The 26,019-nt window shown below is 45.5% G+C and overlaps 2 protein-coding genes across 3 annotated transcripts in view; one reads left to right on the forward strand and one right to left on the reverse strand.

The window, feature by feature from the left end:
* Window positions 1-26,019, reverse strand: part of MTOR (mechanistic target of rapamycin kinase) — a 124,571-nt gene that overhangs the window by 63,450 nt on the left and 35,102 nt on the right. For both annotated transcript variants that reach the window (XM_040263423.1, XM_040263424.1), the window contains exons 21-28: window positions 24,959-25,126; window positions 24,345-24,457; window positions 23,827-23,989; window positions 22,648-22,740; window positions 21,586-21,732; window positions 16,151-16,293; window positions 12,886-13,048; window positions 12,625-12,770 (exon numbers count right to left, since the gene is read on the reverse strand). In XM_040263423.1, the coding sequence (XP_040119357.1) occupies window positions 12,625-12,770; window positions 12,886-13,048; window positions 16,151-16,293; window positions 21,586-21,732; window positions 22,648-22,740; window positions 23,827-23,989; window positions 24,345-24,457; window positions 24,959-25,126 (1,136 nt within the window). The remainder of the gene's footprint in view (window positions 1-12,624; window positions 12,771-12,885; window positions 13,049-16,150; window positions 16,294-21,585; window positions 21,733-22,647; window positions 22,741-23,826; window positions 23,990-24,344; window positions 24,458-24,958; window positions 25,127-26,019) is intronic.
* On the forward strand, window positions 749-6,919 carry ANGPTL7 (angiopoietin like 7). Its single transcript, XM_040263425.1, has 5 exons — window positions 749-1,656; window positions 3,916-4,016; window positions 4,598-4,792; window positions 5,457-5,655; window positions 5,860-6,919. Exons 1-5 carry the CDS (start codon window positions 1,287-1,289, stop codon window positions 6,027-6,029), a joined length of 1,035 nt encoding a protein of 344 aa, XP_040119359.1. The 5' UTR covers window positions 749-1,286; the 3' UTR covers window positions 6,030-6,919.

Raw genomic sequence — 26,019 nt, forward strand, 5'->3', positions numbered from 1 at the left:
AATCCAGTCTTTTTTTTCCATTTGTTTTCAAAGGAGGAATGTCCTTTAAATACAGGACACGAAAGATTACAATATCCCTATTTTCAGGGATATAGATCATATATAATGAATCTGGAAACCATATTCCACAGGAAAAGGGAAATGAGACTCTAGATGTGCATTATTAGGCCATGGGGATTCTTTTCTCTACGTTTTAACTTTCCAGGTTTAGAGTCTGGGCTGTGGCTGGGCCTGTTTCTTGCTCTGCCTGAAGACCATGGACGTGTGGATGCCCACGCAGGTAACAAGTCCTGTAGGGATCATGCCGTGTTTCTGCCCCACTGTCATCGCTGACACACCTGTACCAAGAGGCTAACACTGGCCCACTTCTTATTGAAGGAGAAAGTATGTAAAAAGACAGACAACTGGGTAAACCCTGTGAGTACAAAGTCCTTTTTCACTTCCTAAAAACTTTACTCTATCCTCCTATTTCTAAAGCTTTTTCTAGGTTGGAAATATTCAAATGAGAGATGGCATTAGATCCTAGCCAAAAGAGGGTTTTGTAAAACACTGAATGCTGATCAGAGAAAGGAATAACCAGCCTTGTTAAAAGCATACTCAGAAGGATGCCAAAATAGACTAGAGCTGTGTATAAACAGCATGGATTGCATTAACAGGTCTCCCGGGGTGAGTGGAGAGTCTTATCCCCTCTCTCTTTGCCTACCTTGTGCTCACCCCGTGGTTATGTAACCTTTAGAATGGAATCTGGAAATTCTTCTGACCCTGCCCTGCTCACTGATAGAGCTGAGCCAGTGGCTGGCAGGGGCACAATCTAATAGGCAAAACTGGAAACACACGAACTCAGCCCTCTGGTCTCGGCCCAGAGACTGTGCAGGCAGGGAAAGAAAGACGCGCCCCTGTCTCTCCCCTCCCCTCCTCTGGCCTAAGTTTGCACTGACTTCACCCGACAGGCACCTGACCCTCCCAGATGAGCTGGGAGGGGCTAAAGCGCCATGCTTGGCCATGGTAGGGGTGGAGGTGCAGCAGCAAACGATATTTAAGATGCTCAGTTTGTTGAGCATTTAGACTTGGGGAAGAAAAGCTACGGGCTACCCAACTGAGCTGCATTTTCAGAAACTCAAGTTTTGAGAAAGGCTAAGAAAAAGCAAGGAGAGAGAGAACAGCAAAGTGGTAAGTCCATCACGAGTGAAAGTCTTAGGTTTTAATCTGCCACAGCTTTGCACACCTCAGCTGGGCATAGCTAGGTTCCCCTGAGGAAGAGCCTTCCTCACCCAGGCCCACGAAAGATGCTGAAAAAGACTCTCTCGGCCGTGGCGTGGCTCTGCATTTTCCTCGTGGCCTTTGTCAGCCACCCAGTTTGGCCACAGAAGCCCCCTAAGCGCAAGACCCCTGCAGAGCTCACCGCAGCCACCTGCTGTGAGGAGGCAAAGGCGCTCCAGGCCCAGATCGCCAACCTGAGCAGCCTGCTGAGTGACCTGGCCAAGAAGCAGGAGAGGGACTGGGTCAGCGTGGTCATGCAGGTGATGGAGCTGGAAAGCAGCGCCAAGAGCATGGAGACGCGGCTCACTGAGGCCGAGAGCAAGTACTCTGAGATGAACAACCAGATCGGCATCATGCAGCTGCAGGCAGCGCAGACGGTCACCCAGACTTCGGCAGGTAAGGAGGACGTAGCCTCATGCTGCTTGCCACCTCCCGTTCACACAGCTGAGTGCCTCCCGTCTGCAGCCCTGCTTCTAGGTGATGTGATCAGAATGCTCCCTGGGGTTTCTCATGGAATTTAGTTTCTTGGGTATGTGCCACCAGCTCTAGTTTCTCTTTTGCAAAGGCTTACAAAGTATTTCTTTTGATTTCTAAGATGCTGTAAATTTACCCATGTCTCTCTTTACTCCTGCAATGTTTCGGCATACTGAAGGTATGAATCGCCATCCTGGAGCACAGAGAGATCAGGCGGTCTGCCCAGAGTCACACAGGAAGTCTTAGAGCTCACGTATTCCTGATTAGTCCATTTCTTTGCCTAGAGCTGACCAGCTGTCCCCTCAGTCCCAAGGAAGTAGGAACAAACACCAAAATCATATCTCTAGAAGCAAAGTTTTTACCAAAAACAGTTTTCTCGGGTTCCTGGGATTTAGTGGGCTGGGCAATAATGGAACTTGATTTTCCTACTGGCCAATCTCACTCTTCTCATTGGCTCAGAATTAAGTGCACAGACACTGCCCAGGGCATCTAAGGAGTCCTTTGTGTTCAAAAAGGACTGGTTCCTCAAGATTCCTCAATTCTACATTTCTATTTTTTCCCCCAAAAATCTCAAAATTGTCCCTAGTCATACAGGAAAATGCAATGCTGAAATCTGCATTTTTTAGTAGGCCCAAAATAAGATACGTTTACTACTCTTTTCTTTTGCAAAACAATTCTTAGTTTCTAGTTAGCTTGGCTCAGACAGGCCAGGAGAATTCGTTGTTTAGACAGAAATTTGGTTTTCTGAAAATATCAGCAAATTATTAGTTACAGGGAGCAGAGTCTATAGATATGTCACTTCTTACTGATACAAGAACAGAGTAAGTCACATGTAATCCTTAGTTCAAATGAAGAAAAAGTTTTAACTGGAAATTAAGCCTAAAAATTTTGTGTAAATCACTTTCTCTGTATGTACTTCCTGACCCTCAGCTTGGGACGAGAAAGGTATTTTCAGGCCATTTTTCAGACAAGTGAGTCCTGATTTGGGTCTGTGAGATGAAACAGATACACAGGTGACCAGGGAAGGTAGAGGAACCTGAACTGTACCACCTCCAAACAGGTCAAGGAGCTTCTTGGGCCTTGCTGGGCCTCATCCTCCTACTGCCCAGGCCCTCATTCCTACTTCCCTTCTCTACTAGCAGATGTGGGGGCACCTTTACACTCTGTAAGGAGCTAGCCCCTTGGAGAGAGCAGTAACAGGAAGTGAAGAACTCTGATGGCGAAGACAAGGGTCTCAATTTCCCCTCTGCAAACCACTCTGCCTCAAACAATTCCCACAGTGAAAGAGTCACCGTCTGCAACCATGTCCTCTTCTCGAAGGCTGAGTGCAGTGGTCACCAAGAAAAGAACTCCCAGACAGACAGGCAGGGAGCATCTCCTGGCCAGGCGAGGGTTTCTGCTTTCTGATCCTATTCGGAAAGGCTGTCCCTTCCATAGTGCTCTCTGATATTCAGAACAGGAGACACGATCCCTGATCCCTCGTAAGGCACTAGCCCCGAGGGCAATTGAGGAAACATTAAAATCAACCCCAGAGAGAAAGCCAGCCTGCCCAAAGCTCTCATTTCCTTGTTTTAATAACACTGCCAGGGGAAGGCCTGCAGGGGTTCCTTAGACTGTCTGCATTTTCATTTGTCGAGCAGTGTTGAATTAAGGTGGAGAAGATAAAATTATAAATCTCTGCTAATAAGGGATCTGGTAAGCAGTAGCCATTACCTCTGAAAAACAACAAAACAAACAAACAGAAACAATAAAACCAAACCCTCTGAGATCCTCATGACTTATCTGGGAATAGAGGTTTGCTGTCCCAGAAGCTGAATCCATTAAACAGTAGCATCTGTTAGTGGCCCCCACGCATTGTAAAGACTCCAGAATTCATGCCCTAGAACCACAGCAGGATAATTTACTTCAGCACAAACCTTAAGCTTGTTTGTACTGCTGCGCAACTCAGGTGAAGGGCTTCCCTACCTCTCAGCCCTACCACCAGTGAGGCTAACACACACCTATTCCAGATCTCCTGATAGCCATGTCTCCCGAGTCTGGACGCTGCACAGGAATGAACACTCCTATGAATTTCGTGGTAGAAGGAAGTCTCCCTTTTAAACTTTCAGCATAGATGCAGCAGGGGTGCGGTCAGCCCTGGAGCCTGGGCCTGGATGCTCACCCTGTGGCTTACTCCTGCAGATGCCATCTATGACTGCTCATCCCTCTACCAGAAGAACTACCGCATCTCTGGAGTATATAAGCTTCCTCCTGATGACTTCTTGGGCAGCCCTGAACTGGAGGTGAGGCCACCGCAGCCCACTGCCTGGGTTCTGTCATCTCTTCTCTACCCACTCAAAGGCTGGGGACAGCAGGGCTAGTCAGTCTAAAGAGCGGGAAACTCAAGACAGGGACGCAAGCACACCAAATACCAGAGAGCGATCTAAACATTCCATTTACAGGGGAAAAGTCCAAGCATCTGTTTGGCTCCTTCAAATCACTACTAACCAAACACTAATCCTTCTGATGTGGTTAGATCACGTTCTCACCACAACCTACGTGCTGTGAAGTCTTGCCATGGCCTACGGCAGTTACTCTTTGGGGAGGAGAAAACAGAGAACATGTAGGGAGCATGTCAGAGGGCCTGGATGCTTTCCCTTCAAACTCTACGTGCACTTGCTCTCATCCTCGATTTTGATCTTTCTCAGCAAACCACCAGCCTGCCCAGCTTGCCAATACTGGGGAGAATTGCTACCTAGTGAGCCAGAGGCTGTGGAAGGGCATATGTCCATCAACTCTGGGGGCAAAAGAAGGTGAGAAGCCGTGCTCAGGCTTATGTTGCCTGTCTCAGCGGGTCCTGACCAGGGCGTCCCCTCCGTTCCAGGTGTTCTGTGACATGGAGACTTCAGGTGGCGGCTGGACCATCATTCAGAGACGGAAGAGTGGCCTCGTCTCCTTCTACCGGGACTGGAAGCAGTACAAGCAGGGCTTTGGCAGCATCCGTGGGGACTTCTGGCTGGGGAACGACCACATCCACCGGCTCTCCAGGCGGCCCACCAGGCTGCGCGTGGAGATGCAGGTGAGCACAAGGCGCAGTCCCCAGGACCGGACCAGGGCTGCCACACCCGACTCTGCACAACTACGGGGTGTCATTCCTACTCCTTTCTACCATCGGCTGGGATACTTGCTATGATTGTTTTCCTGCAGGTTGTAGTACAGTTGAGGAAGAATAGGTTTTTTTCTCTTTTACCCCTGTATTTTTCACAAAAGTGAGACTGCAGGTACAGGAGCAGAGGAATCCAATAGTCAGCTGGGCTGAAAGACTTGTCCCTGCCCTGGCCTGGGGTGTACGGACCTCTACAAGCAAACCTTATTGATGTCAGTTAGTGATCTTCCTTAAAGGCCCTGAAGCATCACTATATTCTCAAGTTACTCTTATGACACCTCAGAGCAGGATACAGCAAAACTCAGGTCTACACTTCACAGACAGAGGAAGACAGAATGAAGAGGAAGAGAAAGAGAGACTAATCAAGCCATATGGGGACTCATGAGGGAAGTCTGATCTAGGACTCTTGCTGTCCGATTCCCAGGTTAGTGTGTTAAACTAGAGACAGACAAGTAAAGTCTTGCTACGTTCCCTGCAGTAAGAAGACATACGGCTGCAGCTGGAGAGAGAGAAGAGGGGCAGGGTGGTATGACAGGAGGCCCTGCCAGTTTTTCTAAGGCTCTGCCTCCCCTGACAGGACTGGGAGGGCAACATGCGCTACGCCGAGTACAGCCACTTTGTTCTGGGCAACGAACTGAATAGCTACCGCCTCTTCCTGGGGAACTACAGCGGCAACGTGGGGAATGACGCCCTCATCTATCACAACAACACAGCCTTCAGCACCAAGGACAAGGACAACGACAACTGCCTGGACAAGTGTGCCCAGCTCCGCAAAGGTGAGAGTCGGGGTCTGGAGGGGAGAGTTCAGAGGCAGGACCACAGTCCTGCTGGAGGAGAAAGAGTGGATTTATAGCTGCCCAGTCAGCTTTCTGGCTTTGTATTCCTTTGTGACACTGACCCTAATGGCTCAGCACATCCCTGCTGCCCGGGGTGTCAGTGCTCTCTGAGGACACCAGAGCACTGACTGTTTCCCATCGCAGGTGGATACTGGTACAACTGCTGCACAGACTCCAACCTCAATGGCGTCTACTACCGCCTCGGGGAGCACAACAAGCACCTGGATGGCATCACCTGGTATGGCTGGCACGGCTCCAGCTACTCCCTCAAACGAGTGGAGATGAAAATCCGCCCGGAAGACTTCCAGCCATAAAAAGGGGCCTGCTCTGGAGGAGGACTGGAGAAACCAGAGGCTGGGAAAAGGGCAGAGGAGGAGAGGGAGGGAGTCTAGAAAGGGGAGGGACAGGAAGCGGCCCATCATCTTCAAGGAGAGGGGGCATCTCTTAGGAGAACAGGACTCTGTGCTGAGAATGTTAAAGTAAGTGGGAGGAGGTATTTAAATGCAACGGGTCCAGACACATACTTCTCAGGGGGCTGGCCTGAGGGGTTCCCTGTCTGTGATCCCTGACATAGCAGCAGCTTCTCTTTTCCACACAATTTTTCTGTGGAGGAAAAACAATTGTGAGTTCATTTTAGCCATTTTGCCTGAGGCTGAGGTGATGTGAGGGCAGAAAATGAACCTATTCCTTTGATTCTCTTGTGTGTTAGAGAAAGGAGTGAAGGGAGTGGTGGGGGCGAGGGGTTTCTATTTTTAAACCCAATGAAATCATCTCCAGTCTACACACTTTTTTTTTTAAAGACAAAAACTGTTCGGCTGGAGGTGAAGGTGGGCCCAGGCTGGAAGTGACTGGAGGAGGCTCCAGGGTTCTGGGCCTTGCACTGGCCTCTGAGCACCTCCCCTATCAGGTGCAGCACTGAGAGGCAGGGAGGGAGCCCAGTGGTGGCAGGAGCTTAGCTAGAGGGGAAGATAGGTCCCTGTGGACGCTCGCACAAAGCTGACTTAAAATTTTCTCAGTCAATACAGATACATCTATTTTTATTTACTTTATGAGAAAAGGGATCAAAAAGCTTCCTCTTTTATCTTATCTATAAAAAAATGGCTGAAACAGGAGAGTAAATGGTACCATGGTTAATAAATAATTCATGCTGCATATAAATAAGCATTTTGCTTTGTAAAAATAAAATACTGTAGTTTGTTTTCAACATTCAGGTTTTTTCTTCCTTCCACAAATCTTGTTCCTTTTTAAATGATTACTATTACCACTGAGGGCATGGTGAAAAGTTTTAAGTGAAAAATCAGAGTGAGCTATGAGAAAGAGACTCTGGGTGTGCTGCAGTCTTCAGGGATACCCAGGGAAGAGCAGGAAGTCGAAGAGAGAAAAGCAAGGGAGAGAAAAGGCAGCAGGAGCTGGATGAGGTCTGACTCTGGTCTACCCACCTGACCCCCCAGAGGCCGGGGCCACTGCCTGGCTTCAAAATATTCTGCAAAGCAACACTCCTACTTTCTACCTGAGCAAACTTACATACACAGAGGGAAAAAAATATTTTTAGTCATCACAGATGTCAAATAATTTTGACCTTCAGGAAGTAATTTTTCTTTCCCTCAAAGAATTTTTCTTTTCCTTGAACCAGTCAGGGTAAGGTAAGCATAATTCTCTAACTCACTATTTTCTAATGTACCTAGGGTCCTTTGATTGTTGGGAACCCACTTGACCTTAAAACCAAGATCATTAGGATTTTCAAAGAAGTAAAGTGAGTAGAGAATAAGTATACTGAAGCAGGGATTCCTATGGGACAGGCAGTCAGACAGAAACTTCCTGAAGCAGGCAAGGGATCTGAGATGCTCAGAAACGGGCACAGTACTGCTTGGAGAGAGGAGAAAATGATTAGAAGGAGATGAAGAGAAGGAAGAGCACAAGATGCTTGGGGCAGAAGTAGCTAGTAATTCTCTCTCATAAAATATATACCCCACAACTAAAGAAAATGGAGGCTCTAGGCAACAAGAACTAAAATAAGTAAGTGGGACTACCTCAAACTAAAAAGCTTCTACACAGCAAGGGAAACAATCAAAAAACTGAAAAGACAATCTACAGAATAGGAGAATATCTGTAAACCATAATCCCTGGGTTAATGTTTAAAATGTATAACGGACTTACGTGACTGAATAGCAAAAAAGCAAATAATCCAGTTTAAAAATGGGCAAAGGACCTAAACAGTTCATTTTTCCAAAGAAGACATTCAAATGGTCAATGGGTACACGGGAAATGCAAAGCATAACCACAGTGAGATACCAACTCACATCTGGGAGGACGGTGATTATTAAAAAGACAAAAGATAATAACTGCATGCAAGGAACTGGAGAAAAGGGAACTGTTGGTGGGAATGTAAACCGATATAACCACTATATCAGTCTGGCAGTTTCTCAAAAAACTGCAAACAGAACTACCATGTGATCCAGCAATTTTTCACTTCTGGGTTTATATTCAAAGGAAACAAAAATCACCATCTTGAAGAGATATCTGCACTCCCATGTCCACTGCAGCATTATCCACAATAGCCAAGAGATGGAAACAACCCAAAATGTATTTTGGGCTTTCCTGGTGGCTCAGCGGTAAAGAATCCACCTGTCAATGCAGGAGACATGGGTTCAATTCCTGATTCAAGAAGATCGCACATGCCTCAGAGCAACTAAGCCCATGTATCAGAACTACTGAGCCTGTCCTCCAGAGCCTGGGAGCCACAACTGCTGAAGCCCGTGCACCCTAGAGTCTGAGCTCTGCAACAAGAAAAGCCACTGCAGTGAGAAGTCTGCGCACCGCCATGTAGAGTAGCCCCAGCTTGCCACAACGGGAGGAAAGCCCACACAGCAACAAAAACCCAGCACTGCCAAAAACAAATAAATAAATAGCACGTGTGTGTGTAAATATATACACACACATATAATATAAACAATGGACTATTATTCAGCCACAAAGAAAGAAATTCTTCCATTTGTGACAACATGGATGAATCTGGAGGGTATTATGCTAAGTAAAATAAGACAGAGAAAGACAAAAAACGTATAGTATCACACATGCAAAATCATGTTTTTAAAAGTGATTTCATAAAAATAAGAGACTAAAATGGTTGTTGTCAGGGGACAGGAGAATGGGGAAATGTGGAGATATAGGTCAAAGGGCACAAACTTTCAGTTATAAGATGAGTAAGTTTTTAGGATCTAATGCACAGCATGGTGACTATAGCTAACAAAACAGTTTTGTATATCTGAAATCTGCTGACAGTAGATCTTAAGCATTCTCACCACACATAAAAAATTCAGCCATGTGAGGTGGTTATGTTAATCTTAGTAATCATTCTATAATGCATATCAAATCATCATGGTATACATTTAAATATATACAATTATATTTGTAAACCATTCCTCAAGATAGTTGGGGGGGACAAAGTACCTATATTATATTAATCAAAACCTATAGTTCCTGAAATTGACTCATGTTTATATAGATATGAAATTGAATAACTAAAATAAAAACCTTTTTGTGGCAAGGTTAATGTCAAAAATAAAGTCACCGTAAAAAAACAAAAACCAAAACACTGAAGCTCAAACTCAGCATCTGTGGTTTACCTCACCCTTCTGGGAAAATGTCTGAGAGACGAGGGAAAGCAGGTGGAAGGAAAACAGAACGTAACCCACAGAGGTGCAGGTTCTGACAGTAACGATCACTTTTAAAGCATTTTGTCTGGGGCAGGGTGACATGGATTCCAAGGACTGAAGGTTAGCACAGCACAGCCTCTGCCTTCAAGAAGACAGAACCACAAAAAGGAGAGCTCAGCTCTCCTGAAGGTAAAGAGCACTGTGTTCTGACACACCCTCCAGGTGTGTGAGAGAGGGTACAAAGGGTGTGAAAGAGAACAGGACTGATGGGCAGTTGGCAGAGCTGATGCCAATTGTAAGCACTGGAATTTTCTCAATCAGAAAATTTTCTTAAAACGGGACAACATGTCAGGGGCTGGGCAGTGAGAGCACTAGTTTTGATCAGACCCTGTCTTCTACTTCGGGTGGAGAAAGAGAAGCAGGTGCTGTGGACAGAGGAGCAGGTGCTGTGGACAGAATCTGTGTCTCCCTGATGCACCCCCCAACCCCCCATTCATATTTTGAACGCTAATTCCCAATGTGATGGCATTTGGAGACGGGAGCCTTTGGGAGGGGATTAGGCCATGAGTGTGGAGCCCTCATGACAGGGATTAGTGCCTTTATAAAAAGACCCCAGGAGGACACAAAGAGCAACCAACGTCCCAGAAGAGGGTCTTGCCAGAACCCAACCATGCTGGTACCCTGATTTTGGACTTCCCCGCTTCTAGATTTTTCTTCTAACTGTGAAAACTAAATGATGTTCAAGCCACCCAGCCTATGGTAATTTGTTACACAGTCCTGAATGAACTAAGAATGAGCAGGACACCAGATCTTATCCTAATGTTAATACACCAAGTAAAAACTGTGCACATGTCTAAGCACGTGTGTTTCAAAGTACCTAAATACTCATTTAACTCTCTGCTCCCCAAGTAAGCAGTTATACTCACTGATATATACAGCTTTGATAGGTTGTTGGCCCCAGTTTGGGGATTACATGTGGATTTAATGTGTCCTAGAGCAGGTGGATAAAAATTTCAACAGGTAGGACGACAGACTGATCCAGTAGCAAGAGAACAGTACTGTCAGCACAGCACAGCTTTTTATAACAAAAATAAAAACTAAGAATCAACTGTGCAAAGATGTTTCTGTGTACGATTAATCTGATTGCTTCAAAAAGAATTTAAGGCAGTTGACTCAAATGTGTATACTAAACTTTAAAATAAATGACAAATGCTAAAGAGAAAGTAACAGAAGGAAAAATAGAATTAAAGAGGGGAGTTGGGCAGTAGAAAAAACCGGGAAGATGTGTGCAATGTGATGCAGGTGGGCCAGGAACTGAGCTTTGAGCTCTCTAGCAGCCACTGTGAGGAAGGGAACACAACCTCTTACTGAACACCAAGGCCTCCAAGACAAAACCAAAGTCACAGAGGAGGGTCTGGGCCATGGGAGGAGTGTCTGTGAGGACTGGGGTAGTGCAAGAGCAACTTCTGGATAAGCAGCTTAAGGATGTTTCTTAAAACTTTCTTCACTGAATATGACGGCATAACGTGGCAATGGTGCTGAGAAAAAGCAGTTTTACAAATTCAGCAGGAAGAGCTACAAGCAGAAACAAAAAGGATGGGTGTTGGGAAGATATAGGAAACCAACCGAAGGGTTGAGCTGAGCTGAACCTGAACCAGTTGAGCTGAACCAGACTTGGAACCAACCAGAGTGTAGAGGCCCTGGCTTCACTGGGACCAGAGGTTTTTGTTTCTTTTCTTAAAGCCAGTATCAATCTGCAGGGAATTCCAAGGATATACTTTCAATTACTGGACAAGGAAATGGCAACCCATTCCAGTATTCTTGCCTGGGAAATCCCATAGACAGAGGAGCCTGGCGGGCTACAGTCCAGAGGATCGCAAAAGTCAGGAACGACTCAGCGACTCAACAGCAACATTTTCAATTACACTGGCTTTAAGAAGTTAAATGACCTTCCGAAACACTGTTCCAGGCCTCTGACTACATCTTCTACTACATATCTGCATAAACACTAATGCTTCAGTGGTTGTCTCCAATATGGAAAAAATATGGGTTGGATGAGGGAAGTTTCAGAAAGGTATCAAACAGAAAAAGGCAAGCAAGGAAATTAATGTGCAAAAACTAGTTACTTAATGTTGAGTCACAATATCCAGCTATGGGGTCTTCTTCCAGTTTTGAAGCAAGATTGCATTATATAAGCCAGAGACGGAAGGAAGGAAGGAAGGTGTCCGCTTCTGCCTAATTTGAAACTGAGGCCTACCCATAGGATGGCACATTTATAACCATTCCTGTGTGGTATTTTAGAGATCAGCATTCTCTCCAAGTCCAATTTATTTGGGCAAAAACACGCTTCTATTTCTATCTTTTTGGTCACTTTGTAAAGCACTCAAAGGAACAGACTTTAGCATGTACCAAAAGCAGAGCTAGCAGAGAACTTGGTTATTTGATTATCCTTACAAATGAAGGCAGTGCCACTCACAGCAGGCTGTTTCAGCCACAGTGGAGGTCCTGATTAGCTACATGAGTTTTCCTAAACTATTTGTAGTGAAATAATCTACCATGTTAGCATTTACATGAAGATAATTAGATCTCGGAGTTAATATTCTCCGATAATCATTAGGGGAAGTAAACAATTCTCTAGGAGCTGTGGAGCTAACATTTAAGGCTGCTTGTAATTTCATAACAGTGAAAAATTTATTAAACAACCTATTTTTTCCATACCCAGAAGACTCAAAACAACCTTATGAGAGAACATAAGCAAATGAGAGGAAAAGGAAAAGACCACTGGATTTCAGATATGGCTCTGCCTTTTACATTCATAGCACTCCACAGAGGAAGGCTCAGGTACCAACATATTTAGTCAATAAAACCCTAGCCTGCCTATGGGTGGTCTCTGAGGCACAGAAATCAGCTCCTATTCCCAAGCCAGAGAGCGCGGTCTAACCCAGAATAAAATCTATCTTTTGTAGGCTGCTCTGGTCACAGAACTGCTTTAGGCTGATTTCATCAGGACAAGTAAGCACAGGATGGAAAAGAACAGGAGCCCAGGTGCTAAGGGTCAATAGAAGTGACAATTCTGGCTAGAGTACCAGGAAAGGCCACCTGCGACCACAACTCGTTCACTCGTGTGGCAGACCCGACGGCAGACTGGACAGAGTAGAGGTCTCCAAGGGCCTCCAGGGAACTGGCACTAGGCAGTGGGAGAAGAGTGGTCATGTGAGATGCAGGCATCAAAGAGAAAGGGTCTATGGCCTACCTGATGAGAGACTCGAGGATGGCGGGGGTGGGACCTTTCTGGAACTCCAGTTCTTTGTAGTGCAGCGCTTTGGCATATGCTCGGCACTTGGCAGCCCTCTCGCCCAGCAGGACAATGCCATTGTCATCTCTCAAAGGCAGGGGGCCCTGGAGGAGAGCAGAACCCCACAGCATAGGAAACAAATGGCAGACAGGGCACAGGCCAGAATGGGTTGTGCGGTGCTTCCCCTCCTCCCACCAGCTGGCTCCCTGACAGGCTCACCTTGTCACTGTGTTCCATGAATTCAGCCAAATTTAAGAGGGTTTGCGTGACTTCTGCGATGTCCTGGGAGGTAAGGGCCAACTCGATGCTTCTGATGAGCTCATCCTGCTGGTCCTCATTCAGCTCAGACCAGCAGGACACAAATGCGGCATTAAAGAGATCCCTGAAGGCAGACAGGAGTGGAGATAAATGTTGGAAATGCCCCTCCTGCCTCTGATGGGTGCCACAAAGCCACAACTTAACAAGCTACTCCTGGCACTGATAATGGTTATACAGGATAAGGCAGTCCAACAGAACTTGCTGTAAATGGTTTCTATCTTCCCCACCCAATATGGCAGCCACTGGTCAATGAGCACTTGAACAGTGGTAAGTGTGACTAAGGAACTGAGTTTTAAGTTTTAGCTACTTTTAATTAACCTAAACTGAAATAAGCACATGTGGCTAGTGACTTCCATTTTTCAGCACAGGTTCAGGGAAAACTGTGGGGGCAGGATGGAGTGGGAGAAAGAAGAGCAAAACAAAATGACTTGTCTCCACAGTGTTTGCATCACTCTTTTTCATTGGAGGGGACGGACAGAAAGGGACTTTTAACATAGAAGCTGACGTAACAGATTCAGTTAACATTCATCTTCAAATGATTCTTGGGATGTTTCTTCTCAGGCAATGTCCAAACTAAGATCAGAAGTAGCATCTGCTATTGCTTTTCAAAACATAAGCAGAACCTTTAGTTGGGTGGTCATAAACAAAGTGACAACAGAGCTTATGAAACTAGATGCATCAGAAAACAGAACCCAACTCCGTTAAGTCTTAAAACATTCCTTAAGCCAAACCTCTAACAGCTGGGGCCTTGGGAAGACCTGGGAGCAGGGGTACCATTCCCAGGATCACGACAACTATTTAAGACCACTGCAGCACCAGCTTCCCTGGTGGCTCAGAGGTTAAAGCATCTCCCTGCAATGCAGGAGACCAGGGTTCGACCCCTGGATCAGGAAGATTCCCTGGAGAAGGAAATGGCAATCCACTCCAGTATTCTTGCCTGGAGAATCCCATGGACGGAGGAGACTGGTAGGCTACAGCCCACCGGGTTGCAGAGAGTCAGACACGACTGAGCGACTTCACTTTCACTTCACTTCACAGCACCACTTGGGTGGACACATTTGCTACCCCTGACATCTGAACTTCAACCCTACCCTTTCGCTTTTGGTCAATGTGTGGAGAGGGAGTTGGAAACTACAGGATACGCCTGTATAATGTATGGGCTTAAGCACCTGACGCCTATACATCTATTCTTATTTACATACTTACAAGGTTAGATCAGTTCGATGTATAAATAATTTTGGAATCTGATGAAAGAAAACAAAATCTGAAATTCATAGGGTAACATGAAGATCAAGAGAAGCCCTGTGTACATTAAGGAAGCTTTCTGATCTAGGTCCAAGGCTATGGTGGCTCCCAAATGAAAACGCTTGGCATTAAGGGGACAGACACATATGTGTGAATTTATCACAAGCCTCTTTTGGATGAGGGTGTGCTCAAAAAGGACTTGAAACAGATGAGAGGAAACACTATTTCTGCATACTATGGAAATAGAGAATGTGAAATCTGCACACTATGGAAACAGAGACTCCCTAGGAATAATTTTTTTAAGCATTAAAAAATATTTGAAAGAAATCAGATGAACCAAATCATGGCATCCAAGTTAGCAGTCTCAGGGACCAGCTCTATTTCTGCTAAACACACTCCAAAGAGCAAACCAGCCGTGATGATGAAAGTGAAATGGAATACTTCACTTTTTTGGTTCCTGCTAATGAAAAGATAGCTAATGAAATCATGCTTCATTACAAATAAGCACTGTCCATTGTAGAAAAACGTAGAAAATAAGGAAAAGAAGAAAAAAATTGTTCCTTAAATCCTCCTAGAGATAATCATTATTGTATTACTTTATAATCTTTTTCCTATGTACACATTTTTAATAGCTGAAATCCCACATTTGCACCATTTTGTATTCCATTTTATTCACTTACATTATACCATAAATCTATATGTGTTACAACTTTTTATAAACCAAATTTTCAATGACTATTTGAGAGTCACTGTCTAAGATTTACAGTATTTTTAAGGTAAATTCTATTTTCCAAAGATGGCTGCAGCACTAGCTCCGGTTCCACACGTTCTTCTAGGATCTTTCCTGCTGCTGCTGCTGCTAAGTCACTTCAGTTGTGACCGACTCTGTGTGACCCCATGGACAGCAGCCCACCAGGCCCCTCTATCCCCGGGATTCTCCAGGCAAGAATACTGGAGTGGGTTGCCATTTCCTTCTCCAGTGTATGCAGGCATGCCAAGTAACTTCAGTCATGTCCGACTCTGTGCGACCCCAAGGACAGCAGCCCACCAGGCTCCTCTGTCCACAGGATTCTCCAGGCAAGGATGCTGGAGTGGGTTGCCATTTCCTTTTTCCACTCCCCTATAAAAAAGTGGCATCCACGTCTCCTCTCCTTGAGCCTGAGTGGGTCTTTGTGACTTCTTTTGACAGAATGGGGCAGAAGTGACACTACATGACCCCTAAGGCAGGCTGTACAACCACCATGCACTTCTGTGTCATGTGTCAGTCCCTTGGGGACACTCACTCCTGAATTAAGACAGTATTCTGTGAGGAAGCCCAAGCAACCCATGGAGCAGTCCACATGGAGAGGAACCAAGGCCCTGGCCAGCGCTAACCTTTGGCCAACTGTCAGCCCCAACTTGGCAGATGTATGAATGGGCCATCTTGGAAGTCAACCTTCTAGCCCCGGGACTAATACCCCTGCTGATACTGGGTGGGCCAGAGACAAACTGTTCCCACAAGTCCTGCCCAAACTGCAGATTTGTGTGTAGAATAAATAATTTTAGATGACTGTTGTTTTAGACCACTAAGACTTGGGGACTTATGTAGTCACATGTAACTGGAACATCACTATTATTGGAAACAGATTATATTAAACGATTACATAGTTGTTTTCAGAATTATAAATGACTTTGTAATTAAAATTCTGGACCTAAATCTACTAATGAAAGGTCTATTAGCAAGGTTAAGATGGATCTTCTTCCTATAATAAGAGCTTGTTCAATTTGCCTTTTTATTTTTTACCCCAGAAGTTAACAAAATTAGAAATACCTTTTTACTCTTAGTGCTAATAAAAACTAATTCTTATATATTGCTTTCTACAGGCTAGTCCTCTTGATCACAAAGTGAAGCTGGGAAGAAGGGAGCCCTGACACACCACACCTGGCCATCGGGTTGTAGGCCTGTGCCAGGGCCCAGCAGGAGCGCAGGGAGGGCGACGAGGAGTCCTTCAGCAGCTCCAGGCTCAGCCGCCGCAGCCATTCCAACCAATCATCTTTGGAAACCCTTCTGGCAGCTCCCCAGGCCTATACACCACAGGCGACAAAGGAAAACCATCAGCTGTGAGGGCCTATTGCAAGGAGCCCTCGCCTGTCTAATGATTATCCCACTTCTTTGGTTTATACAATTGTACCTCTCATGACAAAGCTCCCTGAGTACAAATACAAAAGAGTAATATTTAATTAAAGTCATAAAACAAAAGCAGCAACCTCTGGAATATAACACAATATAGAGAACGCCTGTTTTACAACTCATCTGTGCTCAACTCTATCTGCCAAGCAGAGAGCTGCACAACCCCAGAGTGGATGGGGATTGCACACTCAGAATGGCCTCCAGCAGTGTGGGAAGGGCCCAGGGCACCCTGCAGTGGGACGCTGGCTCATCTGACAGCGCAGTCACACAGGGAGGGGGAAATGCTCAGGTCTGCACCATCATCAGTAGTGTGACAAAGCCCAGAGGACACAGCACTATGTTGGAATGAGACAAAAGGAGCTGAACAGACAGAACTTTTACTTTGCAGTTAATCCCCTTCAATTTTCCTCAAAACTCTGAGCTCTCCTGCCACCAAGAGTTACTAGCAGGGGCAGCTTAGGGAGGTGGATGGAAAGACTCAGGTCCTGGGGCTGGGTAATAGAGGGTACTGGCCAGCAGCCACATCTGTGGAGCTTGGCAACTTGAGTTCAAATTCCATTTATGTAACGTAATGGGTGCCTGGTCTTGGGCAAGTTACTTAACTTTTCTGTGCCTCAGTTTCCTCCTCTGTAAAGTGTGGATAACAGTCCCCACCTCAGAGGATGTTTTAAGGATTAACTAAGTTAATATGTGTAACAGACTTAGCACAGTGCTCAGCACAACTTAGTGCTCTATGTGTGAGTGTCTGCTACTCTGAAGTTAGAAACTCCTGGCTGGAACCCTGGCCCTGCCACTCAGCTGCTGAAGAAACTCTGGGCAAACTACTGGTAGGTGGCATCTGAGTCTTAAGTCTTCCTCATCCAGGGAAAATGCATCTGAAGGGTCTAGCTGAAATAATGAGCAAAACATTGTTGCTCTTATTATCAAAATGACTTCTCTCTGAATTGGTCTAGCCCCAACTACTAAATCTTTTAACTTCTAAAACATATTCTTAAAAGATTTTTCTGGCAGAACAGACAGGTTGATCCTCCCTAAACTAAGGGAGGATCAGATAAGTTAGAGGAGAAGTTCTCAAGGGAAGTCATCCAGGGAGTGAAGGAGACCTGTGTGTGCTACATAACCTGACCACACTGATCCAACCCATCACCTCCCTGGGATGAAACAGAAGTCTGCTGTAGCTTTTGAGGACTTAACAATAAGTGACAGTACATAAACTATTACTGTACGTCAAAAACTGAAGTAGAAATACTACAAGAGACAGCTTAAAAAATTTTGTGAATTCTCACTGACACAATGAGAATTCCTGAACTAGAAAGAAGAGTGACACTAGATACCAAAGACTTTTAGACCTTATTCTGTGGAATGAACTGGGAACATCAAGTCCTTTTCAATCCACAGATTGCTGGTTTCCACCCTAAACAGTGAGTCTCTGCATAGCAGCACTATAATACAAGGTATTTAAAAGTCAGTCATACACAAAGAAGTAGTACTAACGTCTTTTGCCCTCTAAAAGATGTGAGGCTGAGTTTGGGTGAGGTGAAGACAATGCAGCACAGTGGTTGAGACTGGTCTCTGGAGTCATACCTGGCTCGTATCCTTAGCTCCACCATCTACTGGCTGACATTGGATAAATTTCTTAACCTTTCAGTGTCTCAATGTCCACATCATAAAAGAGGGATGGTAATGGTAGCAAAATAAGGATCACAATAAACTGTGGAAAATTCTTCAAGAGATGGGAATACCAGACCACCTAACCTGCCTCTTGAGAAATCTGTATGCAGGTCAGGAAGCAACAGTTAAAACTGGACATGGAACAACAGACTGGTTCCAAATAGGAAAAGGAGTCCGTCAAGGCTGTATACTGTCACCCTGCTTATTTAACTTATATGCAGAGTACATCATGAGAAACGCTGGGCTGGAAGAAGCACAAGCTGGAATTAAGATTGCCAGGAGAAATACCAACAACCTCAGATATGCAGATGATACCGCCCTTACGGCAGAAAGTGAAGAGGAACTAAAAAGCCTCTTGATGAAAGTGAAAGAGGAGAGTGAAAAAGTTGGCTTAAAGCTCAACATTCAGAAAACGAAGATCATGGCATCTGGTCCCATCACTTCATGGCAAATAGATGGGAAAACAGTGGAAACAGTGTCAGACTTTATTTTTTTTGGGCTCCAAAATCACTGCAGATGGTGACTGCAGCCATGAAATTAAAAGATGCTTACTCCTTGGAAGAAAAGTTATGACCAACCTAGATAGCATATTCAAAAGCAGAGACATTACTTGCCAACAAAGGTCCATCTAGTCAAGGCTATGGTTTTTCCTGTGGTCATGTATGGATATGAGAGTTGGACTATGAAGAAAGCTGAGTGCTGAATAACTGATGCTTTTGAACTGTGGTGCTGGAGAAGACTCTTGAGAGTCCCTTGGACTGCAAGGAGATCCAACCAGTCCACTCTAAAGGAGATCAGCCCTGGGTGTTCTTTGGAAGGAATGATGCTAAAGCTGAAACTTCAGTACTTTGGCCACCTTGTGTGAAGAGTTGACTCATTGGAAAAGACCCTGATGCTGGGAGGGATTAGGGGCAGGAGGAAAAGGGGACGACAGAGGATGAGATGGTTGGATGGCATCACCGACTCAATGGACATGAGTTTGAGTGAACTCCAGGAGTTGGTGATGGACAGGGAGGCCTGGCATGCTGCAATTCATGGGGTCGCAAAGAGTCGGACACAACTGAGTGACTGAACTGAACTGAATGGTAGCACTGAACTCACACAGTTACTGTGAAGATTAAATGAATCAATACATATAAAGTGCTCACAACAGTGCCTGATACATGGGAAGTGCTCAACAAATGTAGATGGTGGTTATTGCAATCATTAACATTAGTACCATTTGATAAATGGTAGCAAATAGCTCTCCAAAAAATTTTGGCTTAGTGAACAACTGCACAATCTATCAAACAGGATATGTGCTTCACAATGGCCTTTCCCCACTGCTTTGTAATTTAAAACATAATCAACTCTCAATTCTCTGGGTTTTACAGCAACTGTTCAAACTCCACTCAGTTTCCTCTCATCACCCACCTTCTGCTGACTGCCTTATCTGGTGACACTGGTGCACACTGATGGAACACCAGCTCATTCATTTAGAAGGTAAGCCCGAATCAATTACCATAAGACAGGAAAGCAGCTGAGAATCTTGGAGGCATGCTGGAGGTATATATAAACGCTTTTTCTATTTTCTGTACTTTGTAAATCCTCTATTAGCATAGCCAATAGAAGGGTGACTGAGGTGGCAAATTATTACTTTGAAGGCTGGTTAAAACTGACAAATATACCAATCCCCAGATGTCATCACATGAATACACAGAAGCACAATTTACTTTTAGATGAAATAAATCTGAGCATTAGGTGTGGAGAACTTTGCTTAGGATTTTTGAACTTGATCTGTTCTTTCAGGTGAGACAAACTAAGATGCCTTCTTTTTCTCAAATCCTGGGTAAAATGCAAAACTTCCTGGAAGCAAACTAGACCACTGGGGAATTTCCTAAAGTAAAGAAAACAAAGCCCTAAAGCAGGGCGGACAGCTGCCTGGCTGGAAGGACATTCTGCACCAAGGCAGGCTGAAAATATCTGGGTGGAAACATCCATCTGGCCTCCTTGTCCAGCCCCTCCCTCAAGGGTGAGGTGTTAGCATGGTGGCCTCAGCAAACACTTGGGAATGCCAGGTGTCAACCTTTCTCCTCCTGAGGTCTGAGACTAGCAATTACAAAACACACACAGGAGAGCAACATCATTCCTGACCCAGGGGTATTTTACCACTTTCATCTTAAATCATCAAACTTTTCTCAGTAGTGGTTACTTTGCAGTTGCCTATGGGTAAAGGCTGATGTCAGGAGTAAAGGCCAATGTTCCAAAGCTGTGTGTGAGCACATGCACACACGTCTGTGTGTAAATCTTTATGGGCTTGGCCAAGAGACCAAGTCAGCTGGGACCAGCCCTGCCTAGTTCTTTACCTCTATCTGCTGCTGCACAGAAGTGTAGCTGCCTTGGGTCAACTGGTAATAAAGGAAAGAAAACTACGTTGAAATCCAAACTGGGAGCTGCTTTCAGTCACCAGAAGTACTAAAGACTGATGCAAAATGTGGAAAATAAGCAACCTGATAAATTTATTTAAAAGTCAGTGAAGTATATGATTACTCTGTTTAGATCCATCAGAGATGCTTTGAAACTGCCTATATGTAAGTGGATCGCTGGTGGCATACGTGATGAGAAGCTGGTTTTATCCCAGGTTTTGGTCAGCACAGAGAATCCAGTACTGACCTGCAGAGATCTAAATCCTTGCTACTCAAAAGTGTGGCCCCGTGGACCACTGGCATCAGCCATTACCTGGGAGCTTATTAGAAATAGAGACTATCAAGGCCTGAGCTTGAGCCTGAAACAGAACAAGCATTTTAACAAGTTCCCCAGCGTATGGTTAAGCCCAAAGAGTCTGAGAAGTTTGTGAAGGACTGCTTTCAAGAGCCTGCATCAGTCTCAGTGCTAACTACAAGGCTGATTGGTTGTGTTCCATTCATGTAAAAAATGAGAATGCAAACTGTAACAAGTTCCACTGGGCTTCCCTGGTGGCTCCGTGGTAAAGAATTCACCTGCCAATGCAGGAGACACAGGTTTGATCCCTGATCCAAGAAGATCCCACATGCCACGGAGCAACTAAGCCCACGCACCACAACTACTGAGCCTATGCTTCAGAGCCCAAGAGCCGCCACTACTGAGCTCACATGTCCTACAGCCCGTGCTCCACAACAGGAGAAGCTACTGCAATGAGAAGACTATGACCCACAACTAGAGAGTTGCACCTAGAGAAAAGCACACACAGCGACAAAGACCCGTACAGCCAAAAATAAAATAATTAAATAAAATTATTAAAAAAAATAAGTTCCGCTGCCAAAGCTCCAAGGGAACATAAAAGGACACCTTGTTCTTTACTTTCCTTGTATTAAAAAACTGTATAATTCAGATACTTGGAGAAAGACAAAATGACCTAAGTTCATGGCATCTAGATTTTCAGAAAAATGCTTGGATTTTGGTTATTTTAGACAGAAGATAGCAAGAGTTGAAAGTCTTGAACAAGCGACAAGAGCAGGGCTCTCCTTTCCAAGCCCCCCAGAACACAATGGACTTGCCTTTTGGAGGTTGATGGTGCTGACGTGCAGTTTCTTCATGGGCCCCGTTTCCACTGGTCCACTGGCTAAGGCATCACCTTGGCCGCTCCTCAGCATTCGATGCTGGTAAATCAGAGGGTCCTCCTCCTCGTCAGCCAGGGTATACCCCTGCAACCAGAGTTTACAGAACACCTGCGACTCCGCAAGCTGCTCCAGGTTACAAAACACCCTTAAACCTCAGGCGGGTCCCACCTTTCAGAAGAGTCAGGATTTAGGTACGATTCCCGGTATGGACAGAATGAATCATGAGAGGGCTGTATTCTGCATTGAGACCAGTCTGCGTTGGTCAGTCATGGTTGCTGACAAGCACTGACTTAAGAGTATAAGTATGCAACTGGCACATAAGCAATAAACGTGATGAAGAGCTGGGGCAACAAAGAGCTGCTTGCTGCCTGTTTTTGTCAGGCCTAAGGGCTAAGGCTGGTTTCTACATTTTTTTAAATGATTGAAAAAATAATTGAAAGAAGACTGATATTCTGCAACACATGAAAATTATTAGAGAATCATATTTTGGTGTCCATAAATAGTTTTACTGGAATGCAACCTGGCTCATGTGCTTATGGATGCCTATGGCTGCTTCCAGGTGGCAGTGGCAGAGCTGAGTAGTTTCATCAGAGACCATCGAGCCTACAAAACTGAAAAATTGCATTATCTTGACAGAAGTTTGCCAATCCCTAGTTCAGAGCTAAAGGGCTTCCTCAGTGGCTCAGCGGTAAAGAATCTGCCTGCAATGCAGGAGCCTCAGGAGACTTGGGTTGGATCCCTGGGTAGGGAAGATCCCCTGGAGGAGGGCATGGTAATCCACTCCAGTGCTCTTGCCTGGAGAATCCCATGGACAGAGGAGCCTGGTGGGCTAAAGTCCATAGGGTCGCAAAGAGTCAGACACAACTGAACAGACTTAGCTCAGCACAGCAAAGGACAGCACAGTTCAGAGCTAAAAAGCTACATATACTCCCATTGCTAAGAACACCAGTTAAGAAAGATGACGAGGGGACTTGAGAGCAGAAACGAAGCACAGCTCACCTTGACTATCCTGCAGATGAGGACGTCGTAGCGCTGATGGTTGATTCGGTGTCTCACCAGAACTTTGTTCACCATTGGAATGAAAATTTGGTACTGCAAGAGGAGAGTAAACAAATCAGAAACCATTACTTTGGAGAGTGGGAAAGAGAGAAAAGATTATTAGCACTGCCTTATTACAGCTATTACTTTGGGGTTTGGGACTAGCTCTGTGGTTGCAGAAGAATCACTTTCTGGCCCCTGGGCTATGATCCTCACACCCACCGCCTTCCACCTGGGTCACTGCAACTGGCTTTTACTGTAATGGTCTCTCTGCTTCCACTCTTGGCCCAGTCTGTTCTTCCAAACAGCACTAAGAGCTGTCATTTAAAAATGTTAGGTCAGATCACAGTATTCCTGTGCTCAATCTCTCCAAAGACTTTCAGTGTTGCTCAGAGTAAAAGTCAAAGTACTTACAATGAAACAGCAATGTGCAAATTCTCACGGGCATCAGAATCACCTGGAAGGCATATGAAACCAGAGACTGCTGTGCTTACAATCAGAGCTCTGGCTCAGCAGGTCCTGGGGGACCTGCAGTTCTAATGGCACCCAGCTATGTAGATACTGATGCTGCCTGTCAGGGAATCACATTCTGAGAACTAGTGGTCACAACATGTAGCTTCCAGTGGGCCTATCACCAGCCCAGCCCTCACAAGGTTCTCTATGATCTTTTCAAGCCCTTTCCCCTGCTCAAGTCATTACTCTGTTGTCCCCTCTCTTCAGGTTCTGCCTTCTGGAACCTGTGCCTTTGCTCTTCCTTGTGCCTGCAGCCAGCTACCTGGGCCTGGGCCTTTCCGTTACTTAGGTCTCTGCTGAAATGTCACCTTATCAGAGTGGTCTTCCTCACCTCCCCTAAAGAAACAGCGTCTCTCCCCATCCATCACCCTCATGAGATAAATGATGTCTCAGAGCTTTGCTTCACTGGAACGTGAGCTCTGTGGGAACAAGGACATCATTCTGTTCACTGCATCGTCCCCAGAACGGCACTCAGCCCACAGAGGTGGCTCAATAAACACTTGCTAAAGAAGGGAAAAAAGGCGTAAATGATTCCCCTCTCTCTGCCAGTGGTTGAGGCCTATGGACTGACAAGCGGAGGAGTTCGCTAAGTCAGAAGAGCACGTGTGTTGAGGACTCCCGCCTCACCTTCTTTCCCAGCTGAAAGACAAGTGAAGACAACGTGTCCATTGCTGTGGAACGGAGTTCTGGGCTCTGGTCCAGTGTGCGTACAATCGGATGAATGATCCGAGAGGCATAGTCCGTGAAATCCAGAGACTCCGTCAGACGGTCCACGGTCTCTAGCGCGGCCCTACAACAACCGCTGAGATACAGTAACTACTGACACATAGCCCAGAATAACAGAAACAACTGAGGGCTACCTTAACAATTGGCACCTATTGGGAAGGAATGGCTTCTGACGTTATTTTGGGTGCACAGAGCCAACACACATCGCAGTGGGATGGGGACAGTTAAGATTTCCAGAAGCCTGGTACACTTCTGGACTAACCTAATGGGAGTACATTTCTGGACTAACCTAAAATGACAAAAAAAAAAAAAAAAAAAAAAAAAAATGGCCCAGGGACTTAGGAAAAGGACATTTTCAACAAGACATTTTAATGGTTAACTAGATTGATGACTGTTAGTCCTAGAGGGCAAGTGCTCACTTTCGAGAAGGCAATGGGGCTTCGGGGGCATCAAATAACTTCACGATCGGGGGCAGCAACAAATGCAGATAGTCATCCAGGTTGGCACCGAACAGCTGGATTGCAGCCAGCAACTGCAAAGAGGAGCAGAGGCAAGGCAATGAGCAAGCACAGTCAGGGACCAAGTCCCTAAGTCCACAAAGGGTGGCAGTGGTAGGGTAACTCCAAATTTTGGGGGTACTCTGAACAGACTTTAATAAGTGACTTGGAGTTACATTCTCTTGGTAGCACAGTCTCCCCTCATATTGTTTTGCTTATATGCTACTTTTCTTTCTCTGAGCTTACTTCAGCTGTAAAGAATCAGTGGCTGGGTAATAGAGAAAACTGCTCTGCCATAAACATTTACCAAGATTATTCCATTAAAGGAGACAAAACATAAAGATAATCAAGAGAGGGTCAGAAACACTGTATAAGCTGCACACTGCACACTTCAGGTACTACAGTATTCCCTAGATTCAGTCTTTTAGGCTGAGCACCACCCTGTCATTCAGAACTGGGTCTCGTCTCTTAGATGACCAACTGGGGACTCTGAGAGACTCTGGAAATCACTCTAGAGGATGCCCCGGGATACTTACCTTGATGGAGACGATGCGGCCTGAGCTGTTGTCATGCATGAAGACACGAAGCATGTGTGGAATCAGCTGGGGCAGGTAGAGCTTAAATTCACCCCCGAGGGCTACCACAATCTGCTCAATGAGGAGAATGATTGTGCTCTGGATGGAGGTGTTCATGACCCAGAATTCCTAGGAAGGGGGAAGACAGAGGAGCGAAGTCAGGGGCCCTTCTGTTGACATAGGAACCAAGGAACTAAGATAGCCAAAAAGAAGCAGAAAGGCAGTGAGCATGGTCTGCCCCATGGAACCCTTCCCTGTCCTCCGCTCCCCAGGTCCTCCTGTACCCCACATCACAGTGAACAGCTAAGCTGCATCTCCCTGAAAGCACCGGACTACTTTCATCCTCTGTGCTTCGCTCATGGTGCTCTCTGCTTAGATCCCACCTCTTGTTCAGCTAAGCCCCACCTCTTTCCAGACCTGGCTCAAGGCTCATTTCTACTCAGAAGCCTTTCCTGTCTCTTTCCATCATCCACTGTGGGTCCCTCTGCTCTCCTCTTTCCAGCACCTGCAATAATTTTTTTTTGCTATCCTCTCTCTATTCAACTGTAGGCTAGTTAAGGGCATGAAACCAGCTGATACATCTGTCTCCCTGAATCCAACAGAGAGCCTGGTATATTACAGCCACCCAAACCCATTTACAGAATGAATGGACCACCAGCTCTGCAGTGCTCTAGGAGCTCGCTAGTTGTCCAGGGTGGTTCTGCTTTGGGTACCACCTGGGCTCTGCCAGGGGGCAACTCTAGTGTTAACAAGATTTCCTGCTCTTTCTAAATATAGACTTCACTCAACAGCATCTCATATCTGTCCCAAACCATTTTCAGGCCAAGAGAGTGCCACAAAGAGTATTTTTCTACATTCATCCAATTATATCCCACATAAGTTACTAAAATGAAAACCTGGCCAACTGGCTCCAGATCCTGTCTTAGTACTACAAAGCAAATTGGTCCAATCTCTCACTCCAAGGAAAGCTGTCACTTCAAATCAATTTAGAAAGATAGCTGCCTAGTACCTTATTTAAAACC

Source organism: Oryx dammah, unplaced genomic scaffold (assembly GCF_014754425.2).
Source record: "Oryx dammah isolate SB20612 unplaced genomic scaffold, SCBI_Odam_1.1 HiC_scaffold_21, whole genome shotgun sequence".
Classification (NCBI taxonomy): Eukaryota; Metazoa; Chordata; class Mammalia; order Artiodactyla; family Bovidae; genus Oryx; species Oryx dammah.

Coding starts and splice junctions, on each gene's coding strand:
- ANGPTL7 (XM_040263425.1), top strand. CDS start 1,287: ATGCTGAAAAAGACTCTCTCGGCCGTGGCGTGGCTCTGCATTTTCCTC. Junction 4,017..4,597: donor TGGGCAGCCCTGAACTGGAG/GTGAGGCCACCG, acceptor CCTCCGTTCCAG/GTGTTCTGTGACATGGAGAC. Junction 4,793..5,456: donor GGCTGCGCGTGGAGATGCAG/GTGAGCACAAGG, acceptor CTCCCCTGACAG/GACTGGGAGGGCAACATGCG.